The 27,780-nt window shown below is 35.8% G+C and overlaps 1 protein-coding gene across 1 annotated transcript; it reads left to right on the top strand.

Annotated features, from left to right (window-relative positions):
* Positions 1-176: 176 nt before the first annotated feature.
* LOC110466178 lies at positions 177-26,736 on the top strand. The gene is made up of 5 exons (XM_021522531.1): positions 177-569; positions 15,140-15,212; positions 22,052-22,195; positions 22,892-23,143; positions 23,765-26,736. Exons 1-5 carry the CDS (start codon positions 177-179, stop codon positions 26,218-26,220), a joined length of 3,318 nt encoding a protein of 1,105 aa, XP_021378206.1. The 3' UTR covers positions 26,221-26,736.
* Positions 26,737-27,780: the final 1,044 nt, after the last annotated feature.

The raw sequence follows: 27,780 nt of genomic DNA, 5'->3' as shown, positions 1-27,780 counted from the left end.
GCGCAATGTGATGGTACGTGGCAGGATTCTTTACTCAAAACAGATTATAAACCACCCGTGGTAAAAAAGCAAATGACGTTTTTTCTAGGAATTAAATCGACAAAAATGGAATTAGTCACAGTGATGATATATCAAAGATACAGTCAACATTATTCAAGGATTCTGTCAACTTGAATATGAGCCGTAGACATTCTATCATCGGTCCGACCCCGGACGCTGGTCCCAGAAAAGGGATGGAAAAGCGAAGGATGTCCATCGCTGATATATCCCTGGCCAAGAAGAAGGTTACCAAATCTGCGGACTCTAGACGGTCGTCTGCTGCGCCCCCAGCAAGACGAGCCTCCGTCGCCGCCATTGCTGTTTCAGTCAGTCGGCGAGCGTCATTTGGAGGCGTTAGTATCAGCGATTCACGCCGGGCTTCAGTTCCTAATTTTTCATCTGATTTACAGGGAATTATTGAAGGAGAACATTTCGTAGACGAGTCGGAACTATTTGACATAGCTCGTACCGGTTCCGGTAAAAACTCAAAGAAGTCGCGCAAGCGTTCTGATGCAGCTCTTGGTGATCAGGTAAGCGAATATATGATTTAACAGAACAAAAAGTCAAGAAATTGTTATCAAAAACAAGTTTTGTTTTGGAATTGTCCAATGTTATCAATTCTCCCAAAGTCTACTTCCATAGAAAGTTTTTAATATTAACTGAAATTCCGTTTTCTGTTGACTTCGTTTACTTCAATAATGCTGAAAATATTATTGTGAATTGTCAAAACCGAGTTTAGTCCCGATTGTATCACGAGGTCCTAGGCAGATAGTTATCAGCTTTGTTACAATTTATCAGGACACATTTGGGTGAATTAAGTAACTGTACTACCATCGGATACATGTAGTAGGCTATGAATGCCAGAAAAAGGCAGTGCAGTACTTGAAAAAAGATACTCATATTTGATGCTTATATTATTATGGACATTCGAGGGACATGTCACGGGTAAAGTGCTATCAGTTACCAATCTAATACTCTCTGAGGCTAACTGAACGATTCTTATTCATATCTGTGCTATACCGCATCGTTCAGTCTTTTTATACTATGACGTGAAATTCTGGTGGCAAATACGTCTCGTCATGCAACTATAACTCAGATAAAAGCCATGTTGGCTTAGAGACCATTGGAACTGATAAACACTGCCTTAGCCATTTTCCAACTTATAATCATCACAGAATGGCTTTTATAGGACTTTTCTCACCAGTTATCCTATCGTAACATTTTTACATGGGACACGTTATTGAATATCAATGCAAATGAGCGCATTTTTATGTGTTCGGAATTTGATCATTAAATTTTATCATCAAATCAACATATCTTAGTTACATTATGACATTTAACATTTACCCTACCTTGTACCAAACTGAGCGAACACCTTGCATTGTATCGATATATGGCTGTAAAACGCCTTTTTCGGCATAATTTGTGATTGACATTTCATGACAAAAATAAAGTACATTTGTTTTCTGTGGATGGAATCTTGAGAGTGATTTAATTTCGGGTCTACAATACATTTGTGAGGTTCGATTCACAGGTTGTTTGTCATTCAAGAGCTTACTCTGGACGTTACTGTATGATTTCCGTTATAGACGTTGACTTCTGACGGGCAAACTTACAACACTGGGTTTTCACAGTTTCAGAATCATGTAGACTATTGACAAGGTTTTTGGCCGCTATTATCATCTCGCTGGAAAAAATGCATTTTCTTTTTCTGATACGGAGGTCGATGTTTTTGTTTGTAATTGTTAGTACTAGTCTTGGTGTTCTCTTATCATCACTCCGGTTTTCCACATGAGAACGTGATGTTACGTGAGTTCGACTTGAACATGGCTGGTGTCGTCGATGAAGCAGAAGACGCTTTCCCTTTCGGAACACCTGGTCTTATTGTTTTTATACTTTTTCAAGTGTCTCCAAACCCTTTAGTATAATCTTTCTTTGTTCATATTTTCCACCACTTTTCTTTATACTGAGTTCGAATGAGGTAATTTTAACACTTCTTTTAAGTTCTGTAAAAAAAATGTTTCTCTTCATCCATTATTGCTTTGAAAATCGTGAAGTGTGTTTTTCATACTTTTTTTATCAAATTTTCTCTGAACAGAAATATTCTGCTCTTATTGACACGAATGAATCACTCGATTTCTGAAATATATTTTTTTCTCCTGAAAATAAGATATAGGATAATCAAAAATAAAATAAATTCCAGCTGGATTTAAATTATCACATGTTTCACTCTAACGGTCGGTCCATGAGGGGGTGGATATGAAACCTCACCCGACGATCACAGATAATCAATTGAATTATGTCCTCTCAATATACAGGTAAGTCAAGCTGTTTAACGTACTTGGTTTAAAACATCGAGATATGTATACGCCCCCAGCAAGTGGTGACACTATCCTATCAAATGGAAACAATCTTAAAATCAAATTATATCCCGAAAGGTTTTATTTACCTTGATACTTTTAACTGTTATCCACATTTGACTGGTGAACAATATACCGACCCGAATATCGCTCTCTCTGTCGTCCCCACTTTACAGGACTATACAGTGAAGGCAGTCGGGTATTTAACTTTCGGTGGCGTGGGCTATCACTCGTTTAAGCCACTAAGACAAGCTGAGAAACACTTAAGATTAAAAAAGGATTTGTTATAGATTGTCATTTGTTCATGACCTGTTTTTCAATGTTTACTGTACACATACATGTAGCGATCAAAATGAATGACTATAATGAAGTGGGTAAGTTCTAAGTATCATTGTTTTATAGTCAAGAGTGGTAATCTGTTTGTAAAAGCTTTCCTGATCTACTGTGTTTACCTACACCGTAATGGTTTTCTTTACTAGCTGATCATACTAAGCCCTAATACAAGAGTGGATTACGGTCATAATGAAGCTTTAGGGGAATTTGACAGAGATGGTTTATGTTTGACATCTGAAAAGAACAGGGAGTCCTTGTACAGGCTGATAATATCTGTACGTATGGATAGAAACAGCTTGACTTTTTTCTTACAAATTTCGATATTTTTCTCTTGTTCATAACTTCTTTTTTGTTTCCTAGTGTCTTCCTTAGCAAAACCTCACGTTTTACATTATTGTTGAACGTTCCCCAAAGTGGGGAAGACAGTGACATCTGTTCCCATGCTGCGACATACCAAAGTCCCTATACTTGTAGTTGTAATTCCTTTCGTTCCTTTAACGATTAGGCAGCATTTCTGGAAATGGCAACAACTGGTTCACCCGTTGACCGGGCGGAATGCTGTTCTGGGTGTCTTTTGGTATGGTATTTCGGTGAGGTAGCACTACAAAGTCGGCAGCAGATCCACGCTGTCAGGGGCAAAAATACACCACATGTACGACATACTTAGAGGCACGTCCTTAATTGACCTTAACTGTTGACAGAAACTTGAAACCTCGTACAACCAGCCTACCCACTTTCGATCCATGCACAATAGTTATGTAATTACAAGGTACAAGTCTTGGTAATGTGGTTACATGTATATGCATTCAATGTCAAAATCTCCGTTCACGCTACTTAAGTAAATACACCTACATTTAAACCCATTGATTAATTCACTTGATGTTCAAATGTCAAGAGTATTGATTTCACGTAATGTAAGAAACATATTATAAATAATATGTCTTTCCAAGACTGGAATTGCAGTAATCTGTGTTTGTGTTAACGGAACAAACATAACTACCTGTTTGCTGTTGCTATATTGATAGTTTACCGTACTAAAGAGATGACAGAATAAATTGTAAATTATGGACCGTTATGATATACCGGAAGTAACAATGACGTGTAACATATTGACCCTGTACAATTATCGAATTTCGTAGTTCCGTTTTCTAAAAGATGTATATTAAAAAGCCATTTCAAACATCTGTTAAAGTGGGTCGTGTATCTGCCGAAGTTGTATATATATTCAGTAAGATTATATATCTCTATGATCTACGACCATTGGCCTCGTTCTCGAGGGAAATACAAAAGCACACACAGATTTGTTCCCATTTTTTGTGTGTTTTTGAACAAAGAATATTCTAAAATCCGAATCATCTTGTTCATTACCTTTTTTTTATATAGTGCGGCCATGTATCGCTTTTATTAACTAATGTTCGTTTTGTCTTTTTTGAATTATCTATCACAATATCCTAAATGCAATCGACATTCGGTTTTCCATACACATGTAGTCTCGTGCAACCAGATGCTTGCTTACTGCTGAAATCAAGACGTAGTTTTCGCAGCGAAAAAGAGTCTGATTGAATGAGACCGCATAAGTGGTAATACAGGAATGTTGATGTTTCATCGTCTATACCATGATCCTGTTCAGTAGCCCGTACTTATTGTTTTTTTCTTCCTATTGTAGTATCCTCTTCTTAATATTGGTCGCTGGAAACGTCATTGATAGTGTCTTGTATTTCTCTGTCCCTTTATCGTGTCCAGTATTAACTGCTTTAACCATTTACAGAGTGTAGTGAGTTATCTCCCCATATCCGGTCATTTTGTGTTTTTTACCACTTTGTATTCGTTTACACTTTTACCCTGGTCCCCTATGTCATGCTTACTAACCAAGTTTTCTGCCCCTTGGCCTACCATTGGATATTCTCATACTATTAATTGTCCGTGAACTGTTAAGATTTCTTACCAACTGTTTCCTTCAACGTGATATTGATCTTTGTTTGAAAAAAAAAAAGATTTTTTTAAACAGAAAATACAAAAAGAGACTAAAAGTAATACATGTAAATAAATAAAAACGATTTTAAAAGGCCAAAATGGAAATTTCTCACAAATTTGTTGTTATAAATTATATGGAAAATACATAATTTTGATTATCAGTTTTAAACTTATTCTTAACACAACAAGAAATGAATCTTCCAGTATATCATCACTTGTCTAACCACAGCCATTAAACCGGATATTAGACCGTGTATTGCAAAAGTACATTATTTGTGCTGTGGTTCAGCTATTAGTTTCACTGATCTATAATTACCACTATGGCCCACTTTTGTATACACATACACAATAGGTCGCAATTATTATCGACTAGACTGTTTCCGGTGACTGGATGACCCGTATGTCAATACTAGTCTGTCTACTTCCGGTTTGGCACTAATAACAAATAAAACGCGGCTTTATTTATAGAACTGGCCTTTATCATTAAGATTTTCAAAAGTTATCGTGAGTTGAAGATTTGTTCGGCCTGTACATGATCTGAACTCAGTTTCTATTTATACCTTTTATTCATAAACCAAACTATTGAATTTGATTGGAGGCGATTTGCAAGAACCCATAATGTTAAAACCGATACTGGTTGTCATTGAACATCTGGTCACATTTGAAATACTAAATTCGAATACATGTATACAGTATCCCTTTCATTGTTGGAAGCAATGAAAAAATGAAATACTCAATTTTATTCTGAATAAAAGGCCTCAGCAGTTACATTTCACCAATCAATCAACGGTATTACGACAAAGTAAATCTATTTTAAAGATTAAGTGTTAAATTATAGAAGCTCTGAGCACTCGGACACATTTTGACAAACGACATCCGGGATCACTTAAGGACTAGCATAACTCTTACGTAATATGTAAAATCTTTGATGTACGTATAATGTATCCATACATGTGTTAGATCTAGGACCGGAACACAGGGTTCATTGCTATTATATAAGAATGTATAATATGAGGAGAGTTCATGTGAACAACCGCTTCATATGCGTTGTTAGATGGACATAACACACATATTTGTGATAGCACCATTAATATCGGTAATGAATACATTATGCTAAAATTTGATTAAACTGTATAATACAGCTGTATTGTTCCTCTAGGGCTTATCGGTGGTACTAGGGCCTAACAGTTGACAATCCAAGTTGATCTCCACTAATGTTGAAACAGAAAGGAGGTGGGTAAAACGCCTTAATTTTATAAATTTAAAAATACGAATACCACGTGTTCTGGACATCAGCTTATATGAGTTACATATGGCATATCGCTGTGTCATCTCGGGAATTAATCTAAATATGTACCATCAAATAATCATGGGTATTATGTAACTGTTTACACTATTGGTTTATTGGAGGCACGGTAGCTGTTGTCTAGTGGTAGGACGCCGAGCTCGTGACCGAAGGGTTGCGGGTTCGAGTCACAGCACGGCACTGTGTTGTATCTTTGGGCAAGATACTTTACTCCGCTTGTTCCAGCCTACTCAGCTGTAAATGAGTGCGTGGTTGGGTAGTGCTAGAATTGATGAATGCTATCTGTTAGCGCCTAAATGGCAGCTCCGGCTGCATTCTCCCCAGGGAATTGGGAACGTTATTGGCTGTTTGCAAAGACCCTATAACCACGGATAATAATTTGTGAACCGCTTTGAGACGACCTACGAACTAGGTTGTGATAACGCGGTATGTAAGAACCTTGAATAATTATTTATTAGTATTGATTAATGTTATTGTCATTTATTCTTCTTCTCCGTCGTCATATACATATTATGTCATCGATACAAGGACGTCGTAGAAAGGAAACACTTTCTACAGCTTGCGACCGTAACGCGATTTATCGTCAACGGGTGTGGCGATCGAGGAAAAGTATAAAACATTAACACTGACGCGGAACCAGTCAACTATTTACATTTCGACCCGTTACAATAGCCTTAAATAGCAAAGTTATGTCATTAAAATTGAAATACAAATGATGGGAGCTCGACGATGCTTTCTAATGCATCGAATCCGGGTTCTAATCTTTGTGTTTGTTCCCTGTAAAACCAATACCGTGTGATATCGGCACGAAAATCCGTTTAATACATTGTTCGTTTGACTCGATCGTGAAGGACGATCCACACCTGTTACATATTAGGTTACAGATCGGTGTCTGGGTTCGTCCTCAATAAGTACCCCAATCGCCCCGAAGTCGGGCCAATATGGCGACTTGTAAGTAACTAAAATTGATGCTCTCCTTTCCCTCTTCACCTACTTTTCTCTGTCAATATTGTGCCTCGTTTTGACAAAGATCTGTATTCATTATTTCACGGGGTATACTCAAATACCGATAATTTGTTTTGATATACATTGCATTTTAAAAAACCCACATAATGTCAATAGCGATAGTTTGTTTTGATATGTTTAAAAACACATAATGGCAAACTTGATTATTATGTTGTGTGCCCGAAAGTCAATGTAGATCGAAAGGGAGGTAATCGAGCCATATTGAGACAAAGGGAGGCAATGCAGGCATTCTATAACACAGGACTTCTTACAAAAAAGGAATCGCAACATATTGAAATTATATATGTAGCTATATCTTATTTGTACATTTATTATTCTATAATTACGCTTAAGTGTCAACATCCGTAGTGTTCCTCTTAACACGGAGGCCATTAGCTGAAGTATAATTGTCCGGGTATTTGTGGACAAAGTAATACACACATAACTCAAAATGGTGTCCGTCACACTTGAATTGCTTATTCTTCCGGACCCTTTTGTTTACGTGTTTACTTACAATATACAAAAGTAAATATGGCAGCAACGAAAGGCATTTTGAATTTGTTTGAATTTCAGCTTTGAAGTGATTTATGTTTGGCTGAAATAGGTGTGCCACATACTTAAAATATGTACTGATATTAAATTCCCTTGACAAAGTGGCGCCACTGTTGTAGCAAAAGAGTGCTGTAAAAAAAACCTCTACTGGTTACCATTACATTATCTCATTAGACCAAACCAACACAAAACAAAATCTGTCTTAAAAAAAAGATATCAAAATGTTTTTGATCATCTGTATCATGTCGCTTAAAGTCGTGACGTCACTTGTGTGGCCATTAAATCTCACGTGGTTATATACAATGTACGTTCGATAATGTAATATTTTCGCGAATAGATAATCTTTTTGGTTGTTACACATATACGATGATCGTGCCTATTATATGATTCGTGTATCCATGACGCCTTATAAATCAGTATATCCAAAGTTTACAACGTCATTGATCTTATTATAAAGCAATTACAGATAGATATCACAAAAAAGAATATAACATCAAAAATTGAATACTAAATACTCAGCCTATATAAAAGCCCCATGAGACACTTTACTAAAACATGTACAATAATATGAAAAGGCAAAGCCTAAAAAGAGCGTTGCTTTTGTTGATCTCTGATATTTACTAATTCAGATTGAGATCATACTGATTTCAGAATGACATACGATAAACTTTAAGTCGGCAAGTCGAGGAATAACAATAAAACACAAGCTCTAATGAGATTTTAAGACCGAAATCACAATAAGGGGAGACCAGGGCAAGTTCGGCCAATTTGATTAAAAGTCCGTTCTAGGACTACCTCCGGACGAAAAAAATTAAGGCCAATGTGTGGCAAGGGGAAGCAACTCGGTTTACGTACGCATGCGTTACCATTAAAGAGCTACGCTCTTATCATATAAGGTAAATTACATAATCCATGTTTATAAAATGTTATCTTATATCGGTGTTATAAAAAAGCTATAATATAGTTCATTACAACTCCCTACGTCACACTCACCTGCCGTTTAAAAGTGAAAAAATATCAATATTGATAAAATTACGACGAAATATAGAAAGAAATTATTTATCTTTTAATAAAGATCTTGACACGACTGGTTGATCGCAAGAAGAATCTTCATAACCCAAGTGTTATCAAAATGAGTAAGGCTCTCAGTAGGCAGGAACTTGAATGTAAAATATTTATTTAATTTAGAGTTAAAATACACAATAACATCAATCCCCTTCAATATGTGTTAAGATCCGGTATTAAATAGGCCTGTCCCGGCGATATACAGTGACTACCTTAGACTGCCCTGACCCAAGGAGAACATAGGCTTACTTTATTCACCCCATGCATCAAACACGAATATCTCTTTCATATCAAGTAATTTATTCAAATATTCAAATATCTTTAATCTTGGTTGACACAGGTACTCATTTACTCACTAACCTGACCTTAAGAAATGTTTAATGGCAAATATTTGCCCCCACTGTCGAAATAATTGCTCTGGTTCTTATATACATGTATAGTGTACTGTGTGAGGGTATTACTGTACATTTAACGTTATACATAAGGTTCTGGAGGGGGTATACATAATACCATTATACCCTTCATAAATAGTGTTATATGTATAAAAGCATGTGTCAAAACAGAAAAAGAATGTCACAGCCAAATTTTGTAATTATAAACCTAAATAAATAAAAGAATGTGTTTCTCAAAATCTGATTTCATGTTTTACGATTTCGTCCAATTCAAAATAAGTATTATACTATTTGATTTAATTTGACATTGAACGATCCAGGAAAGCTCGTGTTATCGTCTTAACGTTGCTTAACGCCGTAGTAGTACAGACAGCTGATAGGTTATGCAATACAAAATTTGGTTTAACACAAAAGGCAATACATTCTATGTTACCTACGTTGCTGCCAGGCTGTTATCTACTGATCAAATCGATGATTTGAAACAAGAATGGGTTCCGATTTTACACAAATGCATGATAACGTGACGTAATGCAGTCCTCGATTTTTTTTTATTCGTTTCAAGATTTCGGGAAGCAATTTGAACGTAAATATAAGGTAACTGGATAATTTTGAGTTATTATTTTTGCAGAAATTATAGTTGAGCTTGCACGCTCATGAATTAGCGAGTCTATAACTATCACAAGGCTTCTGTCAAAACAAGAGTATCAATCAACCTGCAGTGAATTTTAGGAATTGCTATTGGATGTCGGAGGATAGCAGGTTCTGTGAAGAGCTGCTGCTTCCCATTGTATAATAGAAGTTTGACTAATGTCGAAATGGACCTCTGCAGAATTGGTACACTGTTTCATGTTGTCGCTTTAGGAACTTTGAAGAAACCAGCATCCATTTGCTGGCCCCACTTCAACACTTGGTACCTGTATCTTTTTTCTCTCATTTGGTATTTATCACATAATGTACTGTGTTATCCAGTGAATATACCCATGTCATATTTTTTGGCGTATTAACCCATGTAATTTGACCTACCAGCCCTGTGATTGGTTGTAAGGTTTAATTGTTACATCACGCCTAAAACAAGTACATGACGTCACAGACTTACGCAATGGAATCAAAATGGCGGTATTTTACATTTCAAGGTTGCATGATAATTGTCGTTTTACACGAATAAATGCCACAAATCTTGAGCTTGTTTTCATTTCATATGAAAATTATGAAACTCGTCACGATTATTTTCATTTTAGCTCGTCAGAGGCTCGCTAAATTGAAAAATTCTTAGACTTATTTCATAAATCTGATATGAAATGGAAACTCATTTAAGATCCTATAAATGTGATTTTATCTATTGCGTGGACTTTTAACCCCGAACATAGAACAGAAACAAACTTTTCTTTACGACAGCGTTTGTTCATTGGCGTATGAACACATGGATTAGCAGTTCACAGCTCAATAATTTCATGAAATCTGTGACAACTGATGACTTTAGGATATTGCTTACATATTCTCCTCGGGACTAGGTTTACCATAAAGATAATTGAAATCTTTACTTAGATATACATAGGAAAATATTAAATATCTGCCGGTTATCGGGTCAACATGAATACCGTTATAATTCAATGAATCTAGCCAAGGTATTTGTACCGTTACGATGCCAGACTACCCCTGGAGACCCCGGGCAGACATTCTAGCGTTAGAGTGTATACTATATATAACAATGGGGCTATATCGATAAGTAAACCCTCGTCTTTACTACAAGTCATATAGTTTACGACAAAGCCATATCTAAACCGTACCACTAGTGCAACCTATGCACTAAAGTGTGGCCAGGCGGATCTCCAGGAAAACGCCTGTTCTGCATTTCTGTTTTTTCAACGTTTAACTTCGGATTTCAAGGTCTCTTGAGTAGAAATATTGTGTATACTGGCATCAGTATTATTATGGAATCGTGTCCGTTCATTTAAAATGTGTGAGATGATGGTCTGAAAACAACATGGATGTTGTCAAAATCGTAGCTGTGAAGTTTTACGTTAATCAAAAGTGTTTGACAATGGCGTTGAGGAGTTGATCAATTAATTATGTTGTAATCGGCGCCTGATTTTTCTTGACAGACCGTGTGTGCCTATATATTAATCTATCACAAACATGTCCATTGGTTATGGCAAATGGTACAGATATAATAAAAGTGACCTGAGCGATTTTCGGAGATTTCATGGCGTAAATGAAGATTATATTAATATCTATCCATCATGCATCACCGACAATTCGCGATAATATATTACGCTTATTAAGACGATAGAACTTAAAAGGATCTTTAAAATTGAAGCGATGTGTGAAAAAACCTATCATGTGAACAATGAAATCATACAGGATTGAGATCAACAGATAGAGTTTAGTGTATTATACTTAACCTGTTGAAATCGGACTTTAAATTACCACAGACAAGTGTCATTTACCTTAAAAGCTCATCCTATTGGTATTTAATGCTAAACCACACGTGTGAGAAATGTTATATAGAAGATAGATATTTGATAAACGTAGAGGGGGGCCAGACCTGGGATCTGTCAGGTGAACAGGTTTAGTATCTGGGACAGGCCACCAGCTCTAGGTAGTCCCAGCTAATGTGTTCGTAAATGTTGTAGCGGAAGGTGGCTTCGGGGATACATATATAACCTAAACTTGGATATGTGGCAAGATGAACCGTTTGCCATTTTTGTTGAATATGAACTGTAATGTGTGACTGAATGAACTGATTGAACATTACTTGTTGAACAACAACACCTTGGATATATGTGACCGGTTGTGAACTTGAACTAGGATATATTTGGCAGAAGTAACCGCTTGACAGTTGAACAACTTGAACTGGGATATATTTGGCAGAAGTAACCGGTTGACAGTTGAAGTTGAACTGGGATCAATGTGGAAAGGTGTATTGTCTTCTATAATGATCTGAACAGGATGGCGATAATTCTTCAGACATACGCTTCGATACAGAAATAACCCCCAGTGTGTTAGTATGCAAGGCCTGATGACTGACTTTGCAGCACATTTTGTTTGCCATGTTTGTTTAGTTTTACGTTCCTGTTTTGCGGAGACAAAGAGGACAGTGTTTCTGCTAATGTGTATTTCATGGTGATAAAGGTACTATCCATTCTACGTAAGAGAAGAGATTTCAAACTGTGTCTCTAGGTTTTAATGGTAATACTGTGGTCCATCCGGAAATCAATTGAAATATGGTGTTTCATTTGGAGCTATAGCAAAGACTTCATCTGGTGCCAACAATACGATTACATGGTTATAGCGAATTGTGTGACATGAGGTTGACGACGGAAATTGGTGTGTAGTGTTGGATGCAGGGTAGTCTGCTGATGTGCCGTTGGAACACGATCTTAACTGTGGCCTAATCACATAGTATATAGTAATGGTTTTATATACAACTGGAAGTTAAAATTTCAAAAGATTCTCCTCGCGGAGTAAATTAACGCGAATCAATTAATAGCAAAGTCATATGCGGCGTCCTTACGATACATATTTAACGGAAACAATGATGTCTTAAGTCTCTGTAAACAACGAGTATTTTTATGGAGTACCAAATTAGTAAAATACAAACGTAAGTACATGACAAATGAAATCTTTTTGTTTTAGTCGTTTAATCTAATATAAGAAGTCATTTTTACTGCTAACACGTACGTTTTTAATTAATAGGTTTACTTTACTTGTAATATAACCCTCCATTCAGGATTACAATATATACGTGTTGTACACTATAGACACTGTAAGGTGTCTACAAATGGTAAACTATAATCAATAAAGTATGGGAACATAGGAGCTATTAAATATCAATTCGAACTAATCGACAGAAGTATATACTCTGACGCTGTTTTTTAACCTATATTTTTACCTAATTGAACTTTTTTGATAAATATTTAATGAACCGACACGCCATAAGGAGATAACATTTCCGCTGTCACTGCTCAATGCCAACATAAGGTTCAGCTTGTTTGTTTATATAAAGTTCATATACCTGTACACCTGGTCCAGTCCAGACGCTTCGTCTTTATTAGATAAAGATTTTTTGTCGATTCGTTAAATATCAATCTGAGTTTATGCAAGGTAGTCAATATTATATCTAAATAAACTTACATGTAGGATACATACCACGGTCTGTTTCACAAGAAATAATAAAGAATATGTTATTATTCAGTAAGAGATAACAAGTAAGCAATAAACTTTATAACAAATACTTAATACAAATTCGCGTGCCGCGGCCTATACGGAAATGTGATTTTAAACGTTGTTTATACTGCTTATACTATTGAATATAACAAACGTGTAATTGCGCGTGAAACTTAAATTAACATATTAGTATAATATAATAACGAAATGTCTATCAGAGAAATTGCTTAATCATTGTGTTACAGTGTGCCCTTAACTCTATACTCTAACCTACATTTTAGGAATGAGGTTTAACTTCATTGAATAAGTTATGACATCTTGATTTACATCAAAACGAACAAAAAACGTAAAATAAGTTGTAATGTAGTTATGAATCATTGAAGGGTCACGCACTAAAATGTATTAATATATATATATGATTGGGAATAAGTTCAAATAGCGTTTCATAAACAGAGCCCGTTGGTAAATACGTGTAGTTTAAAGCAATAATTTTGATAACATCGATGTTCCTCGGAAAAAGTTGTTCTACAATTTTATTATAAATTTTATTATGATTTCATTTTTAACAACCGAATTCCGGAACAGACTATCTTATATAGTGAAAATAGGCTATCTAACGTATATTTGCATAAATAATTAATCGACTCTATATTCAACGCTCATTGAGAAAACAACACGACAAAAACAAACAAAATCATGCTTTAAACTTTGACGAGGACAAACAAGACAAACGATCTTTCGAACAGTGTTATTGTAAGTAGTGAGCGTTAATGTTCGTCCTTTATCAAGCGGTGGAGTACCGGTGTGTTACTAGATCTTACGGTGAATAGATACGAAACAATTAATCGATATGGGACGCGTGTAAATCCTTAAGGATTTAGGATAGGGGACAGTACATACACGAAGGGAACATTTGTCAATATTTCAAGTGGAGTTGTGTAATCCAAGTTACTGCAAAAATACACAAAACATATATAGAAGTTCTCACTTCTGACATTTGTTGTTATAGTATTTTCACGTCTTTCTATATAGCGCCTTCCACACTGAAAACATTCACACTGTGAAATATGGAGAAAAGTCGACAAGTGTGAGTCAGACGGTCGATATTGGTTATGGTATAGAACGCAATTCGAGGGCACAGAGGTGTATATGGATTGACATTGGGCAAAGACTACACATAGTCTTCTTCTGAAGTGTGCAGTAGGAAATTCGATTGGGATTTTACTGTCGATATATCTTGCTTACAATGACGTGGGTTTGAAAAAAAGAAAAGAAAAAATGAACCCGTTTCTTAGTGATATGAATGACAAATCGGATTCTAGACATTTTTTCTTCTAAATCCGCATTCAAGGGACGATCGTTCGTCAAAGGGCACAAACCTGAGTCTAGAAGGCAATCATACAGGTAGTGTCTACCAGCAGTCATGATTGAACCGTATTGTAATGCTGCATAGTGTTAGTGTGATTGCAATATTCAAGGAATCATCAGCCCATTGGTGATAAAAAGATCACGAGGGACTCATCAACGACGCCAATGTGTTGACTTACACTTAATATTACCTTGTTTTGTTCAAAGTGTTTATCAAGAAAATTTAGAAATTGCCTCATCTGTATGCAGTACACTGGAATTATAGTCGTACGAAACCGTCATTGCTTTAAACATTAGGAGTTCAACGCAATTATTGTGCCAGCGTTTCTATTGTGATTTGGTCCTAAGTGATGTTGGCGTAACATTATTTTAACTTCTACATTGTTCTGAATACAGTCACGTCAGCACAATAACGGACGTAAAGCTGTCTTTTACAATTTAGTATATCCTAGCTACTGTGATACTGTTGAACTGTAAGGATGGTTGCTTGGACTTACCTCTGGGATATTATATCAGACTTCAGGGTTCTATAAGTGTTTGACCAAAGTGTAACCATGTCTTTTCGGTACTTTCTACAGGAGGAGAAAGAGAAGGTGGTTGAACCTTCTGCCGAAGAAAAGAAAGAGGTCTTCCGATGTTTCCTCAATGAAAGTAAGTATATTTGAATTTAGTTAAATTCTTGAATTGCTCATTCCTTGACATTTCTAGAATTCTATATGACTTATCTATTGACCCGACTCTTAATTGTGACTTTACTTCAAATGCGTTATCAATTTTTCTATGCAATTCTTCTTCTTTTTCACACTTCTGATTTCCAACTGACTTTATTTTGCACGTTTTGTTTCTTAAATTGAGTATTTTCTTACACAGAAATGAATGTGTCGAGATCGCTTATGAAAGCGCTGTCGATCTAACAGTATTTGGCGTTCACTGACTTGTGTAGGTCGATTCTTTTCTGTTGATACCCCTTTGCTGAAGATATCTTGATAATGTACCAATAATATAATTCGGGTCAGTCGGTTTTAAAATAATGACTGCTTCTTTGGATAAACATGTTTAAAACAAATCTCCAACTAGTGAATGTTTCGTTTTTCAACTTACGGATACCCGTGTCACTCTCATTAGATGGTCATATCATTTTAATAATGCTCTTTTATCGGTATGACCTATTGAATTATAAATGGCTGAATAAGCTACGATCATTAGGATATGATACAATCTCAATGCGTTAGTCGTCCCAAATAAAGTAATTGTGTAGATTTGTAACATTCGCAAAAGTAATACTTTAGCATATTTTCATTTATATATATTTCAAAATAAGTGTTTTTACAGTCTTTCCTCTTCCAGATACTTTTAAGTGCTAGTTTTGGTTGGTACTATGATCAAATAACCATTGGATACGTAGAAAACCTTGATGAAGAAGCTTACGTGATCATTAAACGTAGATGGTATACAAGGCCTACACGCAACCACCAGCATCCAATGTCCATTTCTAAAAACAGTGATTTCATTGATATTAAAATATAACGATTTCTAATCTAAAAAGAGTTTTTCCATAATACTATTCAAAGATCATTTTACAGATGTCTTCTTTATAATTATTATTATGTTTTTTGTTAATTTGATCCTTTCAACATCTGTTCGAGTGACAATTCTTTAAAGTGCAGCTGAAGATTTTAAACCTGTTATACAAGTCTGTACAAATAGAAGACACTTCAATTACTGTTTGAAGAAATGGAAGCCACACCTATACATATGCATCGTCACTTAAGCTTTATAGCATTACGTTGTAAATATTTACACATGGTAATTGATTCAATGGAGGACAAATCAGAACTGAGAATGTTAATACCATATATCAGACTTTTGTATGTAAAGCGCACGTCATCCTGTCATTATGACGCTAGTTTAGTCATTCTATTTTAAAATGAATATTAAGATATTATTGAAATGGTAAATATTCAATAAATTCAATAATTATGTTATGCTTGTATGTATTCAATAGTTATGTTATACTTGTATGTATTCACTATTTAGACAAAATATTAACAGGCTGTTTTGCTTAGAATGCTTTCCTATAAAAGTAAGCTCAACACATCATTGTATCCTTTTTATAGTATTCAAGTGACCGAAATATTCCTAGACTTTGAGCTTCGTTAAATGATTTAACTTCAAATTACCAAAGGCTATGATGATAACACGGTTCAGATTATGTAAGCATTTGATCAAGCTTATTTAATCATAAACTAGCGTAGAAATCCATTCATACAATGATTTAACATTTCTTTACAGCAATACACTAGACAAAAATCAATCAAAAATATAATATTCACTTTGCTACATGTATGACGACGACGTAATGCTATACTTTATTGATACAATGTATGTTATCCTAGTATTTATATTTTTGATTATTACCAATGTCATACATTCGATTTTTCTTTTGCTACTCATAACCATGGTATAATTTTCACCTGCTACAATCAATAGCTACTTTGGGAAATATTGATGATGTGTTACGAAATACTTGATTATCACGGTGCGATTTGCCACTTCGGAGTTGAGGTGGTTCCATTGCAATAACTTTGTTAGTCAATATCTCAATTGATTGAAACATCAATAGGAACAATGTTTATATGATTCTTTCATATGGTATTGATTTGAAATAGAGCATTACATATCAATATGACAATGACGTCATCAGTTCCCCCCAGGAACCCATTTAAACGGTAACTCAACAGACAAGCAAGAGGGAGGGCTTTATTTACTTTTCCAGGCATAAACCTAATTAGATGACACTGACTATCTTTATCCTAATACATTGTACGATTTCATATGCAATAAGATATTAAATGAAAAAACTAACATCATTAAACCAAAAAATGAAAACAATAAATTTTTTCAGGAGGGATATTTAAAACGTTTGTTTATGTGTTCTATTTATAGAGGAGATTTTGACTAGTCTGTATATTCAAGAAAACTTTGCCTTTAAAACGCTTGCGATTGTTGATTATTTGCTATTAACAAGGTATATATTCACACCGTTTCTAAATTTCAAACATATTATATTACTATTTATAGCCAAATAACTAAACAGTAGGCTTTCAAAATGCCCTTTCCCTTTAGCAACATAGTACAGTTTTGTACAAACACGAGAAGAATAGCTTCACAGGTACAATAGATATTTTATAATGATAAACAGGAGAGGCAAATATGAAAAGATCGTTTGGTAAACGATTTGATGAGATTAACACCATTTGGAAAAATGTTGGTATACAGACATTGTTCTCAAACAGAAGCGCTTAACTTCTACTTAGAATCAAACACACAGGTGCTTGGTGTTGAACTCTTGATCCGTTGTGGGTGTGTTCAAAATTATGGCATGTAGAGATCGATTGCAAGTTTTATATGACAAATATATACAGCACTTTTATAAGATTGTGTATTGATCATATTTACCTAATGATAACTTCTTCTAAAGAATTTCCAATAATGTACACTTGAGTTACGTGAGTTATTGATTTAAAGAAATATAAAAATGAAAATATCCATTCTCCCTTATTCAAACTATCGATTTTGGATTACGAGTGTTTTATACTGAGAGCTCCGTATATTTTAGTGGCCAGCCGTCAGATTTCAATATATAATAATAATATACAGATTTTCCAGGAGTAAATCAATTTTCTATCCTTCTCAAGGACTTCAATAAAAGCCAAGGCCGTATCATATTGTATATACCAATATAGTAATATACACCACAAACATACAGATACAAAACGTTAGACAGTGTGATCTAGTATTAGTAAATGAATTTAGAAAAATACTGTGAAGTTGTTTAATTTCGCGAGACTATTAGTTCGCGGTTTTCCCCTATTTCGTTGGAATTAGATTTCCCTTAACATTGTTAGGTAAACAATATTGCATTAACGAGGGTTCTTTTGTATTTTGATGATGGGATCTATTTAACAGGGGTTTTATCCAAATAACGTCAAATACGATACTAAGTCGGTCCGCTTTTGTCATTATTCGGCAGCAAAAGGGTTAACAGGTCTTTTTCTTTCATTATCTGTGTATATTTATTGAATTCATATTCACTTGGTGTTTGATTTTTAGCTGTCCTTCGTGACCGCAAATATAGCGAAATTAAGTCCCCCGCGAAAATAAGCAACTATACAGTATGTCATGTCATTGTTGTTTAACATGAGATTGACATGTTAAGTAAATACTTCTGTATATAAAAAAGTGGTAAATTGCTTATAAAATATATGTAGCTCTAAATATCAACACATATGACAATGTAAAGTTAAGTTCTATTAGTCCTCTAGGACAAATGGCCCTTGTTGTCACAATGATATTTTTTCATTTTTTTTTTATATTTTACTGATATTTTGAGGATTAACATTGTCTTCACTATCCTGCTTTGATGCCGGTATGTCCCCCCTCCCCCTCCCCCTAGATAGTACAAGAGCAATTAAGCTCTACGTGACTTAGATATACAAGTGAACTGTAAATAAAGCGTCATTTTATAGCATTATATTGGGTTATAAATGAGATTCGCATGTCTTAATATCCGTGAACTATATTTATGAAGATGTCTGATTTCATATCCGAATTACATGCATACAGTATCTCAAATCTGCGGATTAAGGATCCCTCTCCCACAGACAATTCATTACAGAATTCCACCATAGTGTTTCGTTCACTGAGCCAGAATTACTCTCGTTGACCGAGTAGCGTTGTTGGATAGTGCTAACAGCATAATGAGTTATGCTGGGTTTTTTCAGTAGTGATTTATCAAAGCTTTAGTCAAGGACCAGTGATCTGTTTCGGCAGTAGAGCGAATATCTTTAAGTGTTGGTATTTCAAAATGATAAAAACGAGGTTGAAATTCAAGGTCATTATACCTCCTTTTCGGGAAATTGCTTCACTTTAGAACTACAACCCCACTGCCTCGTTCAAAAGAAGTGAAACCACACCTTTGTTTGTTAATAACTGGAAAGCATTGATTAAAAGCCGATCCGAAATCTTGAACATGGCAGACCGTAATATTAATAAACTCACGGACACTATACAGTACCCACTTGTATACGACACCATTATGACTTGGCATATTCGATCGAGTTCCTGTAGTAACCAATACCAATACTACCATAACACGTAGTATCGTATAGAAGATACTAGCCTTTCAGTATCAGCGTCACAAGTGTGTTGTCAATTTTAAGATATGTGATGTCGTTAGTAATGTTTCAAGAACTTGGCCCAGTTTTTGACATTTCTGACATGTTGAAATTCTTAGTATTGTAGATTGTTCTGACAGAACCTGTTTTGCTACAGAGAGTTGATTATTATAATTTTACCAAAGGCCATGTTTATACAAACTTATAAACGATCTAATCTCATATTCTTAAATTCAATTAAAAGATTTTCATTTTAATTTCATAACACATTTGTCAAATTCACCCAAGAATTAATTATCAGTCGTCATTTTACTTTGAATAGCCTTCTCGTGTAGTTTAAATGCCATTACGCTCTCTTCGGTTTTCCATTGTGAACAGATCTTTAAAACTTCCACACACACTTTTAATACAAACCGCACTGTATATGCCCCAGACCCTGTTGTTATAGCGTGTCTCTAGGATTCCAAAGTGTTCAGAGATATTGATTTGTTTATGTTTACTCACCTGTCACCGGTAACGTGTATTAGATACCGTATATATACACTAGTCGATTTGTTTGGGGTTTAAATGTAGTATAACTAGTATTCGATGTGGCCAGATGTCACACTAGTAATCTCGTATATCATTCTCAACACAAGATAGAAACAAACCGTCGTCAACGAATGCAGACAAAGTTAGTTGTTAATATTTCTCTAAGCAGACGTTAAAGCAAAAACGTGTCTAAATTTAAATCAAAGTCTTAATATCAACTACAGAAAAAAAAATCATTCAATGTTTCTAGAACGTAAAAATAAATCCCTTTACATTGTACCACACATAAAAAACGTTAAACTTGTCAATTTTAACATGTGTAAAAAAGTTTGGTTGCTGAACCTTGTATCAAAAATACGATAAAAAACATATCAATATGCAAGCAAGCATACTGTTTTAAAATGTTGACAATGTATATTGTTTTATCGATATCACAATTAAACATCACCTTAATTGATACAAAATGTTATTTTCTTTATTGTAGTACAGTGTAAATATACAATACATGAAGAATTTACCATGTACATTATAATACATAGATTAAATATCCCCTAAACATGGTATTAAAGAATATTGAAGATACACGTATACACTTTAATGTGATTCTGTTCAATGTATTACAAGTAAATGCCTTACCTTATACACTGTATTATAGGAAATATGACCCTGGGCATTGTGTTATAGGTGATATGTTTGACTATCATCCTGAACATTGTGTTATTGGTACAATTGTGAACTTGACCTATTATAACAGATAAAATCTAAATACCCTGAATATACGCCGATTATTTTTTCGTTTTTGCTGTCGCTAATATTCTCTTTTATGAAAGTAACGTCCACAGCCTACGTTTTTGCAAATACAAAGTTCATTTGTTATTTAAATGAAAATTTAAACGAAATGTTAATATTTAATGCTAAATTTAATTTAACAAAGTGCGTACACTTTGCATATATATATGCAAATTCCAAAACAAAATAAAGATTTTAAATTTAGATGCGTTATAATCATCAAAATAATATATTATGTTGGTTATATGTTAATGACATCCAGCTGGATTTACTTATATGCACTTACTGTAATGCATAGTGTTAACGACTATGCTCGTATTTAACAGAGCCGGTGGTTTAGAAGGATTGGTATTTATACTATACTTCTTTTTCGTCTAAAGAATTTGTTCGCGTAGGATATTTTCACAATAAACTTTCACTGTTTAATTAAACCAGTTTTGGTTGTTTTAAACAGAATGTGTGGTGTGGCAAAGAATATCAATATTTAAGTTGTAAAAAGGTAAGATAGGCTGATTCGGAACCTGATTTAGCTATAGATCTTTACCTTTCTGTTACATTTGCATACTTTTTATGGCATCATTATCTAAATCACTCCCGATATGCTACCACCATGCATAGAAGTTGCGGACAATAATATATACAATACAAAATAATTGACAATATTCTAAATTCATAGATAACCATGTTTATCTAAAAAGGGCTACAAATATTGTATAGGTTCGATGGTGAGTATGAAGTTCAAAAGGTTATATGTCAACANCCCCCCCCAACAGCAACTCCCCTTCCTTACACTCATTTTAATCTGCTCATATATATATCACACTTTAATATACTGTCAATAATTAACTGTCACCATTTCAATATTTCAATTTCTTGGTGGCATAGTATTAAACAGTGTGTTTTTAGATACACTAACAAAATATGAAAATAATTCAAATATGTTGATTTAGTTCTACGAGTCCTTGCAATCGAAACAACCTTTTATCGTTACAGCCTTAAAGTCCGTCTTCGACCTGATTATGGTCAACGACAACATCAACATAAACATAGACAATGTGTTCCCACTCATGAAGACGCTTGAACTGGATACCAAGGATGAGGCTATCCTAGACATGGTCCGCACGTCCTGTATCGAGAGTAAGTCATATATACCTTTATGGATAGGATAAGACTTTGTCTTTATCATAGCTAAAGCCATGCCGCGAAAATTTCCAATGTAAAAGAAGCGTAAGACGACATTGTTTTACTCGTTTCAAATTGTACGAGATTTTTCTGTGATCCGGATGTCTTGAAAATGATTGTTATCGATGCTTAACATAAATAAGAAAAGTGTCTATCACCTAAAGCTTTATATAGACGCTTATAATAGAAACACGTTTCGGAAATAAGGCTGCTGAGAAAAGTAGACAAAAACGGCCTGCTAAATACTGGAAGACCATTGGTCTAACGTTTTTCAAATCAAGCGTCGGCTTCTTAGATGCCGTTTGAGCATCAATCGAGCATGCTTCTCGTCGCTTTACGTAATTAATGTCAATTTCTCTGTTTCTCTTTCATTCGACAAGTACGTTTTTGGTATCTTCTCTTAGAAGCAAGAGACATCGCAATCTTTTTTAATGAAATTTCTGTATCGCTACAACATTGACTATAAAATTAACGTCAGAACAATGTAGATACCTTTGTCATGGCAATGTTTTAACTACACACACGTTTTTGTGCAATATTTTCCTTGAGGTTCATTATCAGTAAGTGTTGATGTGCTGCGAAGCGCAAACATCCTTGCAATCGACACAGACACGTTAATGCTAATACTATGACATCCCTATGTGCTTATAGCGTTTGGCGATATCGACGAGGTTGAGTTTGACAACGCTGTAGTGGACCTCAGGAAGAGAACCGTGGGGGATGAATTCGAAGATGACATGAGGTCAGCGTTCAACTTGATTGATTATGACGAGGACGGATTCATTACAACCTCGGACATCTATCAGCTGATGATGGGTCTAGGGGAGATGTTAACGGACTATGAGCTGGACGATCTGCTAAAGGCCTCCGATAAGGACAGGGACGGAAAAATCAGCTACAAAGGTAAGACCGGTAGATGTGGAAAAAGACACAAGGCCTATATTTAAGGTCAATGACGGCAAAATCAGAAGTAAAACTTATATGTGTGGATAGGGTCATTATATAAGAATGTCGATAAGGACAGAGATGGCAAAATCAACTACAAAGGTTAGTCCGATAAATATGGACAGGGCCACAACGTTAGGTCGTTTACTGGTACAGCTCTCTGTTGGTAGTTCTAGGTAAGGCCTACAGTTAATATCAGGGACGGAAAACAGCAACAAAGGTAGAATGTGGATTGGGTCATGTGGTATGGCTGATAGATACGATAAAGGACAGCATAGTCTGCCACAAAGCTAATGTCGATAAGTAAAAATTGGTTAAAATCGTGATTTATAGGGGCTGGGGAAGCAAAAACCCATTAAAGGTAAAGGCGATGGTTAGAATTCACAGATAAAAGATATTAACAGTAACGGCACAACCATCCGTTTTTCTCGATTAAACATTTATCACTGTTATGGTTTAAAGAAGCATTTGATTCGGGAAAATAGAGCCAATTAAATATGATTTTGCGAAGGGTCTAATATTAACAAAAGTCATGATTTGTTATATTATCGAAATATTCAACATATTCTTTTTTCACAGATTTCAAATTATTCTTAGTCGGAGAGTGGACAGATGAAGACGAACTCCGCGAAAATGGCGCCGATAACGTCGAGGAAGAAGAGGATAAGAAAGAAGAATCGTCAGAAAAACAGACCGCAGTCGAAGGAGGAAAGTCTATTAACGAGGATGGTACTCCTGTACCTGTCGCTAAAGACGGAAATGAGGAGGATAAACAGGATGGGAATGACGAAGTGAAGGAAACAGGCGAGATACAAGAGGAGGGCAATGTGGTGGAGGTGGTTAAACCGCCTCCCAAGCCGAGAAATAGTCTATTTTGGGGGTATATGAACAAGGAAGACGAGGAGCAAAACAACGCAATTGCTGACTATGTAAAACAGCTGGAGGCCAAAGACAAGAAGAATGAAACAGTTTTAGAAGAAGCCAATGAAACAGAAAAAAATGTAAATGGGGATGTGGTTAAAGAAACAAATGATGATGCAGAAAATGATTCAGAGGAGACAAAAGTCAAGGTTACAGAGGATGGCGAACCTCCAGATCCTCCTGAGAATGGGAAGGACGAGTCAAAACCTTTCATCGACCATATTGATATAAACGGCGAAAATGAAACCGAAAGTAATATCAAGCATTCCGATGACGTTGATTCACTTAATATTGATAATATTGATTCAAAACCTCCAGGAGACGATGACATTGACGGTACCGAAGACGCTCGGAGCGTGATCTCGGTGACCGTTAAACATCTTGACTCTATTATGGAGGAGGGGGAGGACGATCACGAACAAGGTCACGTGTCCGTCTCAAGGCCTCAGAGTATACGAAAGTCTCAACTCATAAGACAAAGCTCTTCCGCTTCTCTACGCATACGGCCCCAGTCAGGTCTCACTGAATCGTCCATTGACGTTTTTGGGGATGATTCCGGGATAGATTTCATCGACGGAGACGACTTTAAAAATGAGGAAGTGTTTGATAATTTTGATGATGAAGGAGTTTATTCCAGAGAAAGTTCCGCAAAAGATCGTGTTGCTTCTGAAAAAAGCCGTGGATATCATTCTCAAAACTCGCATACTTGTCAATCCATTGAGGAGACACCAAGAGATGGAATTTGGGAGGAAGAAGTGACTAGTGGAGGTCAGAGGTCAGTTAGCACACAGTTAAACTTTAACGCTTCCGATCCCGATTTAAAAGACATGTTCAAAACGAAATCCCATAGACTCCATCTTTGCACAGAGAAGAATGGCTCCATTGGTCCATTTTGCAGGAAAAAAGAATCCGATTCTTCATATGACATTGATTCTGATGTAAGTGCAAACAAAATAAATGCAAAAGAGTACTATGACCAAAAGGCACCAGATCATTCATTAAAGCGACTTCACGTACAGAATCTAGTGGTTGATCACGTGTACTGTGAGGCGGGTGTGGAGGAGGTCGACAGTGACAGAATGGAAGTTGGATCAATCATAGACTACTGTTCTAGTGTGTCCTCCCCGCGACCCTCGAGTAGGGTGTATACCAGACAGACTCCGAATGTGCCTATCACTAAACCGTACCGTCGACTTCTCCGCACCACGTCTGCCGATCGTTTTAAGACGATTAAACAACTAGAGAACCGAATATTACGACATCAAAACACAGACCCCCAGTTCAGCAAGCATTCGATGATGAAAGCGAATGATAGAGTGAACGGCCTTGGGCGATCAAATCCTAATGGTTTGAAATGTTCCCATATCGATCTGGATTTGGGCTTAGGGGACGAACTGGACGTCGGCCAAAATTTCCGGCCGTACTCACCGATGAGGAGACCGAGAACGGCAATGACTTTTAAAGAAGCGAGGAGGCGTGGAATCAACAAATCTATGCGGGAGGATTATTCTAAGTACGATTCGGGGATAGACTCCCCGGATACTGACGACGATAAGGGTGTAAGTGTAGTTGATCTTTCTCAAAGACTTAAAACGCAATTTGGAGAGATAGAAGCGTCTAATCAACCGCTTCAACATCATGGTTACAAGAGCGTTTGGCCCTTGGCACGCGTGATGACGGCGTATAACAATAAATATAATGATGGCAAGAGTATGCAGCTTAATTCTATATCGCGCAGACTAGAACGTCGAGAGATACCCGAGTGTTGGGGCGAGCGTGAGAACCCGGATATAAAATTTCGAGAAAGACCTCAAACAGCGAGAGAACCTTTGAATGTAAGAGTGAACCAAAGACCTCAGACTGCCAGAGTTAAATCCAGTGCAGGAGGACGACAACGCCCAATGACGACTGGTAGGAACATTCGAGCCAGGCCTCAAACGGCGGAATCAGTACGTGTGTCTAGGACGTGTGCTCAGCCGGCCATGCTTAATCACAGTTCTGCGAAGCAATCTAATGGTGGCATTATCACTCTAGCGCTTCCTTTTCAGACAGATAGCAAAACACGGTACAAACGTATGTCGCACCTTTCCAACTACGGAACAAAATACACTTGATGACAAGACTGTTCACGTAGAAAAATTCATATCAAATAACTAAGTTTGTCTTCGGTTTGTTATGAAATTCAAAATTTGTAGCTTGCATTTTAACTGCCAATTACATTGTTATATTTATTTTATCATGAACGACTTACAAGGAGGCACGATGTATTTACATCGATTATAAATGGTCAAGTGTTATCGTCGGTTTAGAAAATTAAAACGAATGACGTTCAGTCGATGTTGATATTAAGAAAATCAATATTTTTTTGTAATTTTCGTTAAGTAACATGCTAGTAAATTAATTTAAGTTCAAAGTTAAATTGATTAATCTCTCCGAAAGCTAACTACTGAAGAAAGCAACGTGTTATTTCCGTGTCTGTACCAGTGACAATGTTATACTAATCAAGCTGTATTCTATTATATCAAAGATCAATACTTATCAGCAAATGTTCTAATTTTCATATTATTTTCTTACCATAAATTCAAAAAAATAATATTCTGCAATTATTCCGCCGATCTTGATTATTTCCAATCCTGNCCAATTAATATAAAAGATTCAAGTTTTTTTTATACCTATACCTTATAATTTTAACGATGTCTGGTGAAACTAGGCTGATACTGTTTCTTTTTTCTTCTATTTTTGAAATAAACTTTATTTATTTAATAACAATTGCAAAACAACTTATATAAATAAGTCTTGTTATCCCAAATGGTAGCACAGAGGGACGTAGTATGGTCGGTCTGGTGACCAAATACCTGTTCCTGTCCGATCACTGAATCGAACCCTAGACGCCTTTGTGGAAGGCGAGTGCGCCACCCACTGCATCAGCCGGCCACCCAATGGTTTTGTTTACTTGTATCTGTTACGGAATGTTTGGCATGTTTTGTTAAAAAATAGCCTTGGATTAAGGACGAGATTATTTTCGAAATTTCCGAACATGTGAATCATAATATCAAATCACAGTCAAATTGTATATAAAGATACAACCTAAGGAAGTGGTGTTTCAGCACAAGTCGACTCTTTAATACAGATTCAATTCACAATGGCATCGCTTCTATGGGGGACATTAAAATTGGCATCCATACACAGGTGGGCCTTAATGGAGGCGGTCAGTTCACAATCAAATTACCAAGCACAGGCAGATTTGAACTTCTAAGCATTTTCGTTTTACATTGATTGAAAGTCACTAGATAACGATAATTGCAGCCAGTTATATATAGCTTATATGGAAGTTATAGTCCCCGCTTGCCGCTATTTTGGAGAACATTGGTAATTTTTGGACATTACCGTAGAACTATGTTTACGTCTATGTTATGTTTTATAAGTTTATCTTAGTTACTTTGACGCTATGCTAATGAATGAAGCGCAATAATTTGGTTCATTTGTTGTACCATCTGTATTTGCGATCAACATCATTTAAACGCATACCATGTGGATGTATGGGTAAATTAGTTTCAAACATTCGGTTACAGTGGTGTATCGGACACACAGCAATAAGACTGCATTGAAGGTATATAGTATTTGCCTAAAAGACTTTTACGTTTTTTTCGAAATGAAACAACTTCATTAACCTT

This window comes from Mizuhopecten yessoensis, unplaced genomic scaffold (genome assembly GCF_002113885.1).
Source record: "Mizuhopecten yessoensis strain PY_sf001 unplaced genomic scaffold, ASM211388v2 scaffold11123, whole genome shotgun sequence".
Taxonomy (NCBI): Eukaryota; Metazoa; Mollusca; class Bivalvia; order Pectinida; family Pectinidae; genus Mizuhopecten; species Mizuhopecten yessoensis.
Note: the sequence above shows the minus strand (reverse complement) of the source record. Positions and strands in the feature narration are given on the sequence as shown.

Bases quoted from the DNA above. Each gene is read 5' to 3' on its own strand.
- LOC110466178 (XM_021522531.1), top strand. From the start codon at position 177: ATGAGCCGTAGACATTCTATCATCGGTCCGACCCCGGACGCTGGTCCC. The intron at 570-15,139 runs GTAAGCGAATAT...TACTTTCTACAG, and splicing joins ATGCAGCTCTTGGTGATCAG to GAGGAGAAAGAGAAGGTGGT. The intron at 15,213-22,051 runs GTAAGTATATTT...TTATCGTTACAG, and splicing joins CCGATGTTTCCTCAATGAAA to CCTTAAAGTCCGTCTTCGAC.